This window comes from Melozone crissalis, unplaced genomic scaffold, assembly GCF_028551555.1.
Source record: "Melozone crissalis strain CALT ecotype California unplaced genomic scaffold, PUWL_Pcris_2 ptg000004l_1, whole genome shotgun sequence".
NCBI lineage: Eukaryota > Metazoa > Chordata > Aves > Passeriformes > Passerellidae > Melozone > Melozone crissalis.
This window is the reverse complement of record NW_026535782.1, coordinates 5,700,694-5,715,510: the sequence shown is the minus strand read 5'-3', so window position 1 is coordinate 5,715,510 and position 14,817 is coordinate 5,700,694. Positions and strand designations below refer to the sequence as shown.

Genomic DNA, 14,817 nt, shown 5'->3' with positions numbered 1-14,817 from the left:
TCCAAAAAGGCTAGTATTTCCTAGCTAGTTCAGTGTTTTAAAAAATATGCCAGTAAATTTTAGTTTTTATTAACAGATAAACTAACCTCCTGGATTTTACAGTGATTCAAAATTAAGGACACGCAACAGTAAATAATATTAGTATGATATCAAGACTTTAACACAAAGTATCATAATACATTTTATTTTGTCTTTTAAAAATCCATTTTTATTTTATTAATTTTTAAAGCAAGACCTTCTCTGCACTTAGGGTACAATGGATGCAATGCAGAGACATTTCACAGATACCTGAAGCCTGAATTTTACTGCTCTTTTTTTCTGTTTCAGAGTATTCAACATTTCTTCCTTCTTTTCTGCTATGCAACAGGCAAGAAAGGAAGAAGTGTTCCCCCTCACAAGAATGTAACAGTGATGCAAACAAGCAGTGTTACAGAATGACTCAGGTACCTTTGGGAAAAAACTTATCTAAATTATGTTTGGGGGTTTAAGATAGAAAACCATCTTAAAATTGTTGTTTTTCTTTTGACAAGAAGTTTTGACCTTTGACTCCCCATCCCCCCTTTTCCTCCACTGATTAAAATTTTCTTATAAATCACACTACAAATACTTTTTAATGCATTCTGTGAAATTTAAAGCAGAAAGATGTACTTCTTTAGTTGTACTTGCAGATACAAGATTTTTGAGTGTCTTTTAATATTGTGCCATTTTGTACTTTTTTGCAATGCATCTAATGGAAAGAAATTTAAAAGAAAAGTAGCATTAAAAAGTAAAGAATTTTCCCTCCAAACATGCACATACACATTTGTGGTGTTTAGATCCATTTACATCAGAACACAGCTGAGAAGTACTAGGAGTCAGTGAGTTTCTTGGAGATATTGTTTGCTATCTGAAGCATACAATGAACAAAGGATTGGCAACTTTTATTTCCTTGGGTTTCTCTTTAAATTCAGCTTTAATTATATTTTGGTTATTTCAAAATATATTCAATCCATTTAGAAAGTTCATTTAGAAAACATTTTGTTCCCAAATTGCTCTGAAGATGTAATTTGGAAGTGTCTTCAATCCAAAATAACTTCCACCAAACGATGTTACTCCTATTTTAATCTATTACCAATGAGTGACTATACAATGGTGATTTTTCAAGAAATGAGTAAACATTTTAAAAACAACCCATACATGCAGTTGCACACTGATGAAGCAGCCCATAATTTTTTAAAAACTCTGTTAAGGTCCATCTTTTCCTCATCCCTCAAGAGACTTACCTTCTTTGTTTTTGGATACTTTGTAGGGCATTTACTAAGTGCTGGAGCTTCTGTTTCAGTAACCATTTCTGTAACAACAGTTTCTGTTTCAGGCTCAGCTACCAGTGCTGTATTCTCAGTTTCGTTGTGCTGTGAAGTGACTTCCACATCAGGAGAGGAGGGCTGGATATCTGAGCACATGCTGACGGTCCTGTGCCGCCTGCGCTGCTGCCCGATGTGAGTTCTGCTCCGGGAGAAGCTTTTCCTCTGCTTAGTTCTGTTAACTTTGGCTGGGGTGGGCTTGGTGGCAGTTTCTTCTTTTGCCGGTTCCTGGGACACGACAAAAGTCAAGTAATCAGATCCCACACATGTCTAGAGCTACTTATCTTTCTTAGGAAAGAAAAGAAGTCAGTTCTCTCTTCTTTTACAGAAGAAAGTCTCAATCTCATTTTTGTTGTCAGAACTACAACAATTTCTCCTCCTTGAAGGCAAATGACAGCATTTCCTGTAGTTTCCTCCCAAGCACCTGCTGTATCATCAGCAGCAGTGCTCACACACACCCATCACCAGTCAGATCACAACATTCATTCATCCATAAGCTAGAAATCAACTGCTTGTCTCACCATATCTTTCAATCCAATATTCTTTTAGCAATTCATAGTTTAACTAGGTGTTTAGCTTTGTCACAAAAGGTACTTAAGAGAATGCTGACATACACAGCTCAGGGAAACAACCTGGACTGGGAATCATTAAATTAGTATTTGCAAACTAAGAAGCATCCATTAACAACAGAGTTAAAAACTGTTATAAAACATGAAGTATCATCTGCAAGAACTCAGAAAAAAAACACTTGACTAACCTATTTCCTTTAAAATAACAGAAATATTAGAATACTATCTGTTCAGGAACACTAGTAAGCGTTCCTGAAAAACCCACTGAAAAAAACAAATATCTCTCCATTGGTTACAGAGGGTGCCTAAGGACAGTCACCTCCTGTGGCTAAAGTCAACACTGATAAATGTTCTATCCTGAACTTCAAAGACAGACTGAATTACACAGCTAGTGTGGGTGTATGTGTGTATGTTTGCATAAATTCATGTAACTGAAATTCTTCATTAAAGAATTCTATATGTATCTTATCTGGAAAAAAAATCAGGAGCTAATAAAGTGTAATGTCAAAGAACATTTTGGTAACATATAATTGAGTTTGGAGATAAAAAAATTTATACATCTTAACATGCAGTGTGCCAGCCAAACCGATAAAATAGGCAATGTTAAAAGCTAGCTTTATAATAAAGCTCCAGATAACTACCTGAATAAATTCAGCATCATTGAGAATCTGTGCTTCCTTGCATTCTGATTTAACCTCCGTTTTTGCTGTGCTGATTCTTTCCAAAGCCTGTTCTCTTCTTTTTTCTCTTTTTTCTAGTCTGGCAAAAGCTTGCAGGATAGCTTCCATTTTCCGTTCTTCTCTTGTCTGATGGATTTAACAAAAATCACGATCAGTTTTAGTCATAATCTTCCATACATACAAAATATTTAATTACTCTCGCTTCTATTTTTTCAAGTACTTCTAAACAAGTTCAGTATATGTCTGACATGAAGATCAAGTTTAGGAGGAGATCAGATTAAAAGGATATGTTACAATCACTGCAAATACGGGACTTCTGAAGAAAGGCTTGCATCCATACCAGCTTGACAAACAAGAGAATCCTACTCTGAATTTAAGAACTTGCCTAATTTTTTTAATACTAACAAAAAAGGAAGATTTTAAGATGCTATTTTTATTAACACTGTTCTACCAAAACCAAAAAATTAGGATTTTTGTGACTTTTTATTCAAGTAGGGAATTAAAATAAAATAGGGGAAAATCTTAATTCCCAATGCTAGCTATAAAAATAGACATTACAAATCACAAGCAATAATAAAAGAGCAAATAATGAGATCTAAAACAGGCATTGCAGAAATCATCTAAAGACACTAAAAAATGATATACAATTAAAGAGAAAAGCAGATTTTTGTCAGAATGCAGTGATGAACCCAGATGAACTGTTCTCAAATAGCAAGCCTTGCATTTTAAGGCTAAGTTCATGTAAGGATCTGACTTTGCACATGCTCAGATTGTACAAGCCCACAAAAAGGCAGCAATTAGCATAGGAAGAGCAGGTGTCACTAAGCCTTAATGATGCCTTTTAGGCAGCTACTTGCTTCCCAACTTACCATCTTCCTTTTCCTTTCTGCAATCTGCTCCTCTGATTCCATTTCTACTTCATTGCTAATGGGAGTTTTTTCTTCTATATCATCGATAAAATCTGGCTCCTGCAAGATGGAAGCGACTGTTTTACAGAAATTCTACTCCTTTTGCAAATCAGAGTGAACTGAAAGCTACAAAGAACTAAGAATCCTCAGACCACTACATCCGAAGCAGCCAAACTAACAAATCAGGATGAAAAGTGTTCCATCCCCACTCCCTCATCCCACCAAGCAAAAAGAAGTATCAGAATGAAACCTTCAAAACAAAGGAAACTTTAGGACACTAACAATGGCCACTGCTCTAACCATTTTATAATCAGTTAAATAGTTAGGAGCTTTATATTATCCACCCACAAAAAAGTGTTATTTTTAGTGAAATGGAATGAATGCCAAAATAGATGTTATCAATTACACAGAAGTTTTACTCAGCTCTGAAGTGTACTCAACTGAAGTCACATTTTCCATTTGAACATTCACTATAGAATCTAATGATGGTGCCACATCATATGGAAACACAGAAGTTACCTAACTAACAATGGTTTTCTGTTTTCAAAGAAAAAACAAGCATGAAAGTGTAACTTTGAAACTAATTAAGCATTCACTAGTCCTATATGCGATTTCACTTTTACATAAAGGACTAGACAAAGATTGAAAGTTTGTCCTAAAATATATATCTAAACATAGACACCAGGCAATTAGTAGCTTTTTCCTGGGGTGATACATATGGTGCTACCATAAAGAAAGTGTATGGGAAAATGTAAATGCACTTTTAACAGCTTTTTTCTTCCCACAATTCCTACTCTTCAATTTTGAAAAACAACACAAGTTCTCCTGTGAATGTTCTATATAAGCACTGTATATTACATAAAAAGACCAGGAGAAGATTCCATATACCAGCTATCATTTCTTGAAAACATGACACAAAACACAGATCAAAAATCACTCTCAAATGAGAAAGTTTAAATTATTTCTGAGCATCTTTGTGTCAGTACCTGATTATTAGAAATGGACAGCCTGAGGGGAGAGAGCTTCCTCTGTTTATTATCTGCAATTTTCATTTTGGTGGCTGCTCCTTCACAATCCAATGTGATGTTCTGATTTTGAGTCTCTTTTTCTCTTGAAACATCTTTCTCTTTCTTTCCCTTTTTCCTTCTAGTTTCATATCCAGTATTGATGTTTTCTGTAGGCTCGGAACGTCTGAGAACTGGACACTCAGGATTTTCTTTGAGGCAAGCACAATCCACTTTGTATTTACTGCAAGTAATTAAATGTGAGAAGGCATATTTGATTAGGTTGTACAGCAATGAGACCCTTCAATACTGAATCACTGATATTTCACATTAAACATCTGCTATAATGCAAACCAATCATGTTAACATGTAGGTCACTTGAGTTTTCACCACAATATACAACACTACTGTAACTCAAAAACTGTAACTACAGGTTAATTCTTTAGCTCTGCCACACAGAATTCCTTTAAATTCAAGTTAGTATTCTGCTTGAAGGCCAAAAGACACCTAAAACCTGAGTATAATCCTAGGAGAAAATATAACCAACACAAACCAGATGCATTTAGTCAGAGTTCATTTTATATGCAAAAATGGCAAACACAATTTACAGCACAAGCACACCAAACGCAGAGTTCACTTTTGCACAATTCTAAGTTCCACTTGAATACACAGGAAATTCAAACCTGTTCAACCGAAACAAGCTGTCAGTTGTTTCAGGTACTAAACACAACTATTATGTATTTTTAGAAGGAGTATGTCTACAACTCTGAACAGTGCCCAGTATCTTGAGATAGTGTGAACCCGTGCTGATTAGCACACGTGCTCTGGCCACACACAGTTCAGGTCAAGCAGCAAAGGCAGGTCTGCACAGCACTGCATCCAAGCTGGCTTAAGAGCAGGCCACAGAATGCAGTAATAAAAATACACAACTCTGCCCACACACACATTGTTCACTGTAAATACAGTGCCTAAGGAGCTTTGTGTTATTAAAACATGCAAGAAAGTAAATGATGCAAAACCAAAGTCATTCTGAATTGCAAAGTAACTTACTGAGCATCAGAGGTACTTTAGAACAGTATTCTCAAATACTTACCAATTTCCATAATCAAAATCAAATGCTATGGTAATCTCTGCTCCCTTTGGAATGTTATGGATGGAGTAAATATAAAGATGAATTGTTCCATCTTCAATTACATGCCTCACCTGTAATCAAGAGAATGTTATTATATTATCATGAATTACTTTCAAGTTCTTGTATAAAAATTGTAGGGATTGCTCAGATTATCAGGAATCTCATGGAAAAGGAGATTCCTAAGTAAATGAAACCTAGTTCAACTTTCTAAAGGAGCTCACCTCTGCATTTGGTGTACATGAACGTCTGATAAATCGAGCCTCATTTCCAAAAGTTCTTGCATCAACACACATTTCTAGCCCATGGAATTTGGAGTAAAACAAAACAAATGGGTACGGCCTGAAAAACACACAAGAAAATTGGGAATTTCATAATTTTTCAAGATAATAAACAGTGCTTATTCTCCTTGTTAGACAGCTTTGTAACATGATGCTTGGTACAATACACCAAATTTGGAGGCTAATCTAAGAATGACATGTTCAAGCTTCATTATATGTATTATAATGATATATTCCCCACATATATTCTCAGAATACCTCAAAATGGAGTTACAGCCCTGTATCATCTGCATAGGATCCACAGGGAGAACATTAACACAGCAAGCACTAGACATGGAAGACACACAGTTAAAGCTTTTCTAATTTCTTTAACTTTTTTTATGACAAAATGAAACTCAGAAATTTATACATCACATAGAATAGTTTTTTTAAAAAAGTAAGACCACCACATCCCTGCCTAATACCTGCAGCATCACTAGCACCAACCCTCCTGAAGGAAAGGGGCCTCCAAATACTTTATGAAGTCCTACTTTAAATTCTGCTTTTCCAAGGAACCTTGTATCTTTACTGAGCAAAAGCTCCATCTCCCCCAAGAGGCCTTCTGCAAATTTCTGAGGAGGTGTGTTCATGCAGTTAGTGGCAGCATCAAAACCAACCCACAGAAGAAGGAAGCAGCCACACACTGCTCAGTAAACTAACTAGAGAGCTCTGGCAGTAAAACAGCCCCAAGCTGATCTGTGTCCAATTTCATTCTCAGCCTTGTGGACTTAAAATCCATTTCTCTCACAAAAAATAAAACTTTTACCATTAATATAGTCATTATTTTATGATGGCAGAACCTGTCTTTTTCCTACCCAATTGAGCATGCAGGAATTCTATAATCAGGGAGGAACAAAAAAGAGAAAACCAGTTCCTGAATAAATCTGTAAGGATATCCAGAAGAGAAGGGGACAGAAAAGGTTCCAGCTGTCATTACTTTTAATCACACAAAGTAAAATACAAGACCCTGCTGGTAACTAAGATCCACTTGTACTTGAAGCAACAGTTTGGCAAGCATCATTTTAACAATCACTTGACTGAAACATAAAGAATGAACAAACCTTTTAAAGAAATATCCATTAGCTTCAAATTGTTCTCTCAGCATGAACTTTCCTCTATATTCAATAATAAGTGCATCAGGAGGCAAGTCTTTGGCAGCCTTTAAAATTTTCTTGTTTTTTTGCACATAACTCTGTAAAGACATAGATTCATTTATGAATTTTTACTTTCTACCATTTTTCCATTAATAGCATATTATATTTTCACAACTATTAAACAATTTTATATTAACTAAAAAAACCCCTTCTTTTTGTAATTAAACCTCCAGACTGAACTGACCAAGCTGTCTTGCTCACCTAGCAATGCCACTAGTTATCAATTTAGACATAAGGAATGCTTTGGCCCTAGCTCTCCAGGACATGGCTAAAAACCAACATATTCATGTTTTTACAATTCAAGTACTATAGCCTTTAGTGCACTTAACTCTCACCATGACTAGGATGAATTGCTGCATTGTTTTGCACAACACTTTCAAAAAGCTACAATTCCTTTGAACAAAACAAAACATGCAGACATTCACAACTCATTAAAGAAAAATCAAAACAGGGAATAACATAATAATTGGGAAAAAAAAGAATCCTGACAGAGTTTCCAAATTCATTTTCATATCTTTAGATGGAAGGATGGCTTTAATTAAAAACCAATACATACCCTGGCAATTAGTGAACTCACACCTCTCATAACTGCCATCACCAATGAAAAAGGAAGTAGCCTCTATGTAGGCAAAAGGCTCTGTAAGTAGGGATAATCCTCTAAGGAGGGTGTCCCATATGCCATTATGGTCTTTGAGAAAAAGAAGCAAAGATGCTTCCATTAATCTGCTACAGTAACTACTCCTCCAGATTTCTGCTACAAAATGCTAAGTTTTTTACATGGCTCTGATTTTAAGCATGTAAATAACTGGTAAGTTACTGATAAATAAGGCTAGATGAAAGCATTGCACAATTTCCTCATAAACTAGAAATTACAGGATCATGAGTCAAAAAAGAATCAGTATCAGAAATACCACCATGAACATCCAGAACACTTACCACACCTTAAGAAAAATGTAGACAATGAACATCATGATACACACAGTAGGGGGAAAAAATAAATTCACTTCTAATGGTTCTTTCTACTGTAACAACTCCAGGTATCTCTCAGAGAGAAACAGCAGCAAAGCTGACTAAAGCTGACTATGTGTCAAGAGACAGTCTAAGGGCAACCCAATATTCAGGCTGAAACTAACACCTTAGCTACTTTTTAGGATAAATGATATGCAAATGTAAACATAACCAGGGTGCTACAGGATGTGTAAAAATCTGAAAAATATGTTAAAATTCTGATGCTCAAATCTGGTGAGACAAGGAAAAGAAAGTGAATGTGAAGTCCCTTTTTTTGTGGTTTTTTTCCTGTGGCTTTTTTTTGTTTTGGTTTGGGGTTTTTTGGTTGGTTGGGGTTTCTTTAAGGCATCTAATGTCATGGCACAAACAGAGCATGCAGTAACACAACAAGGCACAGCTCATTACCTCTACTGGAGGTTTGAAAATCAGATTGCTGGTGCTGACTTCTTTTTTGTCATTTCCATTGCCTAATCTGAGAGCTATTTTTTGTGCCTCCCTCTGGACACCTTCACTGTATTGGTTATTATTTGCTTCTTCATAGCGATCCATCCATGCCTTGATTTTATTTTCCCATCCAAAGTTCGAACTGTCAGTAGGATCAATCTCTGGAGCTGAGCCCTAAAAATTGAAGTAAGTCACCAGATATTAGAAGGCAAGATATTAAAAAAAAAAAAGAAAAATTCTTTAACAAGACACAAACTGATAGGCAAAGGTATGCCACTTTTTATGGGTTGGGTTTCTTCAGCAAGTCTAGTATAAAACTTTGTATTACTTAAAAACATTGAGTTAAATTCCGTCCCATTACATTCGTCCTTTAAAGAATTTTATTATTAAGTATCACCCAAATTCAGGAATGCTTTCCCTCCTCAACAGTGACTCCTGCTCTTAGTGGGATGAGAATGGAGAGTGACATTGTTTCCTCCCACAACTGCACTGCATCACGAATTTAAGTGCAAGAGTTGGAGGGTCAGGTCTCCCTGCCCACTCAACTTTTGTGAACATATGCAAATACAGAGAACTCCAGCTTTTATCCTGTAATACACAGACTTGATATTCATTCTCCTTTTAACTTCAAAGATCATGCTGTATCTTTTCTTCTGCTGCATAACTTACTAAACTTCACTAACCGTACACCTGCTACATTAAGGTTGTGACTCTAATGTTACAGGCTTTGCACATAAAATTTTTCCCTCCTTATCTGCTCCTCACTATACAATTTCCTTCTGCAGTGCTTCAGATCCTTTCACTTTTAAAGAAAGTGCCATTGTACCTCCAGACCTCACAAGCAGCAGCCAGGCTGCAGCCAACCAAAGCTCCTTACGGACAGCAGCAGCCAGCCAACGCTCCCTTTTCTATCCACCTGAGCAGAGACACTATTAAACATTAATAAAACACAAGTAGTTCAGCAATTCAATTGACCTGGTTACATTTCTTTTGTGCATGAAGAAAACCATACATACAAACAGCATTTCAAAGGTGTGATGCTAAGACAGCCATGAAAAAACAATGGAACCTTACAAGCACCATATTAAAAAAAACCCACAAAATTAGAGATTTTTCTTCCTCAATTCAGTCTTCACTGTTCCCAAGGCACATCTTACACATTTGAAGCATAAATTGCATCCCACTTGTTTTTATATATTCCAAGTATGAATGAACTATGGAAATACCTAGTTCTCACACCATGCACATTTTTATATCACAGAAAATTTAAAGACTGCTTAAATCTTACAAAGCAGACATCCCAATAAAATTTCCTCAGACTATGCCAGTACCAGTGATTAAAATCCTGCCAGATATACAGGAGTCCCACCAGGTGTAGATGGAGGTTTGACAGAGCAGAACCACTAACTTAGCTTTCAAATTCAGTACAGCTATTTCATTATTTTGCTGCTAAACAGTTATGAAAAGCTGGAACCACTAAACTTAAATGAAGCGTTCACTCAATTTTACTCCCTTGCATAGCACACATGAGCGCCAATTAATCCACTGGCTCTTGAAATAAAAATTTGCACTAATTATTTCAGTTAATTTCGGAGGACAGAGATGTAGTGCTCATGCCTTAATTTAAAATCACTATGATGCATATGTAATATATTAGTTACCAAGAAGAGAATAGTTCTTAGTGTATAGCCCCAATTATATTCTTGATGCTTATTATTTAAGTAACATACAGTTAAGGTATGAAACAAAACCCAAACAAAATCACATTACCTTTACTCTTGAAGACTTCCTGGATCCTTCTCGAAATGCCTGGAATAAAATTAAGATATTCATATTCACTGGAGGAAATACAAAATCTCTTAAGGAATTGAAAACCTATTAATGAACAACTTTTCAATTAAACACAAAAGATGAAAAGAACAGAACAAACCATGCTGAAATCTCAAGAAGGTAAGAGGTTACGTCTCACAAAATGTATTTTAAAAGCATTCAGCATTCCTAACTAAGTGCACAGTAGTCAGGTACCTCTACCTTTCTCTCACATTACAACTTGGTTCTCCAGAAATTCAGAATCCAAGCTAAAATATCAGAGGTAACAGAAGAATACATGGCAACTGATTTGTACTGAGAATTATTCAATCAAAAGGAAACATTTTACTAAAGATAGCAAAAAAGACATCAATAACTTATTCTGACTTTGAAGTTTTAAAGAACAAAATTCTCATACAAGCCAAGGAAATTAACCATGAAAACCACTTGTTCAGGAAGTTTCATGTACTTTACTTCCTCACATATGTTTTGTCTTCACATATACTGTTTGTACATCTGCAGCTAAACAGCATAATGTCATTATTTTTTTACTCTAATTAGTTTAGCAGCTAGCTTTCTGACAGCACACTTCTACACAATTTCTACTCAAATAAATGGAGTCACATCAGGACAACCAATGGCAAACATTTCTGTACTTAAAACCACCACAAATGAAGACTTCCAAGGAATTCTTCTTTGGGTAACCCAAAGCTTGTTCTGTACCACCTCTAACTATTTCAAATGGTCCAGTAAATGCAATTCTTGTGGGGAGATTCTGCCTCCATTATAAAACTGAACATGCCCAGGCAGGATATATTAACTTGAAATAAGGAGGAGTCGTGGGGGTCAGGCACCCAGGAAGACACTAATTTACTGCAGAGTAATATATTTCAAGCTAAACCCAGGTAGTAAAATAGCCTGATTTTTAAATCAGTGTCTCTTGGTAAGAAATGTCACATAGCTATAAATTATAACACAAAGTAATAAGAGAAATTACATTCACTTACTTTTTTACATTTTGCTATGTTCTGTTCTTTCTCTCCACTTTTTTTCCTCTTCTTATCATTAACTTTTGTAACTCTTGTAGCAGTTAAAGTAATTGTCGTTGGTGTGTGTTGATAAGCCGTATACAGTTCCACAGGAACCTCATCACCACTCTCTGTTGCACTGGTGTCCCCATCTTTAAAACAAAGAACACTCTAAATAATCAAGTACTGCAGAAAGAACACTAGAACACTCACTAGTTACTCTACATCTGTTTCCAAAATACAAAAATTCATAATGACAAATGCTCCAAGCATTCATATGCAAAATTCACCAACAGTTGCAACAGCATGAAAATGAAGGACCAATGAGAAACTGGTAATTAAGACAGGTTTGTAATGCAAGGTAAGAAAAAGGTACCAGAATAAATTCCATTCTTTGAATGGAATTAAAGACCATATTCCATTTTAAACAAAATTAGAACCAGAACAAAAAAGGTAAAAAAAATCTGTTAACACATTCACTTATATATAGCTTTTACTTGTAATACAGCATTTGGATTCCCTCAGATGACTGTATTCTGGAAGGGATTAAAATTAATGACTGGCCAGCATTTCTTGTGAAGCTCTATTAATTAATCACATGTCATAGTCATAATCAACTATTTCAGCTGCAATTTGCACTGTCAAGTGCCTTTTTCAGGGTTAATACGTCAATTTAGCCAAAAGCCTTTTGTACTCAAAATCCCCAACAGTAACATTCTGCTACTCAGGAAGAGAAAAGAGATGATCAGACATAAACTGACAGATACTTTTTCTTTGTGCTGTGCTCTCACAGACCTAAAGGCCAAAGCCTGAAATCTAGCATACATCAGCATTTATGTCAGACAAACACATATCCTGACCTGAAACAGGATTACCCTAGTTCTGTCAAGATGAAAGGCTGTGAAGGATGGGGAGGATTGGAAGAGAGATGATGCACACAGATAAGAGACTGTTGTTTGCATGTGCTCAGTACAGGCTTCTCAGACTTTAGCAGCTTTTCCAAATACTCTGCATTCAGTAAATACACTTCACACTAAGTAAAACTTTCTCACCCAGCACAGAAGCAAGCTTTACAAATACTTAATATGAGAGCAGAGAAAACATTCCTTCTGCTCTCAGAAGGATGTTGCTTTAATCAGTGCACTCAGCAGTCCTAATTCTCAAAACCCTCTTTACTAAATAAAGAACTCCAGCTACTCTGGTTACTCTGGATTTTTCCTGCTCACAACATTCCTTAACAGGATTCTTCTGTGCATAGTAAACAATCCCACCTTACCATCATGGTTATTCTTTTGAACACCTTATCAGGCACATAATTATATTTCATAAGCTAGGAATTTATGATGTTTACTGAATTTGTTAACATCTCTGCTGAGAATATTTTCTAAATGAGCATAAAAAGCACAAGGAAAGAAGAAACGTCTAATCAAAGAAGAGTAAATAGCAAAATAACCAATGTCTGGGAAACAGAAACTTAAAATTGTCAGTGGCTGCAGTCCATACGCTAGTGCCTGCAGAATCATGACATCACAGCCACACACCTCTCCCCTTGCCCCAAACCCCACAAAACACTGTTTTCCTTAGGGAAGCAACATTTCAGTATTGCTGTCTGCACTGTGCTCTAACTTACTGTAAAAAATAATTACCTCAGCTGAACATGTAATTACATGGAGTTGTTTTGAGACACTCCTTTCTAACCTACATAACCTGCTTTCACTTTGAAGAGCCTTGGTAAAGCACACTAAGGGGAGATCTTGAGTTTGCAGTCAGAAGCAAAATCACAAACTCTCCAAATTTCACAAGTTCTGGGCCCAGATCATTTTACCCATAAGCAGCAAGTGATCCTGACAGCAGCAATTTCAAGGCCAAACGGCTTGAAGCAACATCCTTGTTTATGTTACACATCGAGATATCTCATCTTAAAAAAAAGCCAAAAAACCCAAAAACCCAAAAGAAATTTCCCAGCAAAACCCAAAACAGCCAGTATACAACTGAGAGAGTATTGGCTTGACAAAGGTGCTCAGTTCACTGAACCACAGTCAGTAATGCACTGCACATTGAGCTGCACCAGAACTGGACTTTTATACCAGAAAAACAAAATCAACACCATCTCATCCAACCACAGGGCCCAGAAGAATGGGCTAAGAACATTGCCAGAAAAAGGATGATGTGGTTACACATAAAAGCTTAACACACAAAATTTTCTACCATGTGAAATGTTCAATTAAAAGCTCTTTTCTTGAAGCAAACTAACCGATCTACTTTCTCCCCACTGTTAGCTGTGTTTCATCCAAAGGTTAAACCAGTAACTCTTTAGAAATCTTTACAACAAAGATATTTTACTCTAGAGAATTCTCATATTTAAGTGAAAAGTCCTATATATACAGACTTATTCATCAAAGAGCAGACAAATTATGCAGTCCTACCTTTTATCAAACACCTGTAAATTACTAATAATTAAGTTAAAAGTAACATTCTGCTTCTGTTGAGTATCTAAAATATTGAAAAGATCCATTCAAATTGATGCTACTTTCGCTTTTCCTACTTGCAATCATCAGTGAAAATTGCCCATTTTACTAATGTCACACATCTCAGTTTATATCCAAAACCACTGAGTCCAACCAAACTGTACAGCAGTCAACATAAAGTACATTCACCCAAGCTAAATGGAAATTAAGAGGTGTAAGCACAGACATTCAAGTTATGTATTATAAATCACAGTAATCAATACTGCACTTTGATCACATTTTAGATTAAAGAGAACCAGAATTTGCCTTTCAACTGTTTTGATACTTTGGCTTAACATTTAGTATTTCCTTTCCTACTGAATTCATGTAACAGATTTAGAACACTGATCAAGACTGAGGAGGGTTAAACACTAACTTCAAAGGAAGATCTCATCAGCTCCTCCTAAGATTTTTAATCTCTCTTCACTTAAGTTTACCAGTAAATGATCAGATAGTGTGCCTGCAAATCCCAAGAGATTAAATAGCTCAGATCATCAACTTCCCCTATTTGTTATGAAAATTCAAGTCCCACTTCACAGTATTATCAGAGCAGTCAGTGAACTCATAAACTGCAAATGAATTATCAATCTACTTGTTCTGCTATTTCAATAGAATCAACAAAAATCATTTTAAATTCAAAAAATTTTTACAATTTAAATTTGACTTAGTAGGCCAACCAAAACTGTATAAATTGAGCTTGGTTTTGTTAAAATGAAAACAGACAAAACAAAAAATGACTCTGGTTTTGTAAGTAGGTCATTAACACCTTTAAAGGGCTTTAGACAACTTAGTACCAGACAACACCAAGTGTCAACTGCACCAAGAAGCACAGTTGTGCCACACACCCCTCAGACTTTCTGAAGCCAGATGACATGGGAAGCAGGACCATATTTACATGGTAATTTTAAAAGAAA

The 14,817-nt window shown here is 35.9% G+C and overlaps 1 protein-coding gene across 2 annotated transcripts in view; it reads right to left on the bottom strand.

Annotated features, from left to right (window-relative positions):
- KMT2E (lysine methyltransferase 2E (inactive)) overlaps positions 1 to 14,817 on the bottom strand; it is a 55,526-nt gene that overhangs the window by 12,233 nt on the left and 28,476 nt on the right. For both annotated transcript variants that reach the window (XM_054278934.1, XM_054278942.1), the window contains 10 exons: positions 11,376 to 11,548; positions 10,330 to 10,368; positions 8,521 to 8,733; positions 7,015 to 7,145; positions 5,858 to 5,975; positions 5,598 to 5,707; positions 4,487 to 4,748; positions 3,462 to 3,560; positions 2,554 to 2,718; positions 1,263 to 1,571 (listed from right to left, as the gene is read on the bottom strand). In XM_054278934.1, coding sequence (XP_054134909.1) covers positions 1,263 to 1,571; positions 2,554 to 2,718; positions 3,462 to 3,560; positions 4,487 to 4,748; positions 5,598 to 5,707; positions 5,858 to 5,975; positions 7,015 to 7,145; positions 8,521 to 8,733; positions 10,330 to 10,368; positions 11,376 to 11,548 — 1,619 coding nt within the window. The remainder of the gene's footprint in view (positions 1 to 1,262; positions 1,572 to 2,553; positions 2,719 to 3,461; positions 3,561 to 4,486; positions 4,749 to 5,597; positions 5,708 to 5,857; positions 5,976 to 7,014; positions 7,146 to 8,520; positions 8,734 to 10,329; positions 10,369 to 11,375; positions 11,549 to 14,817) is intronic.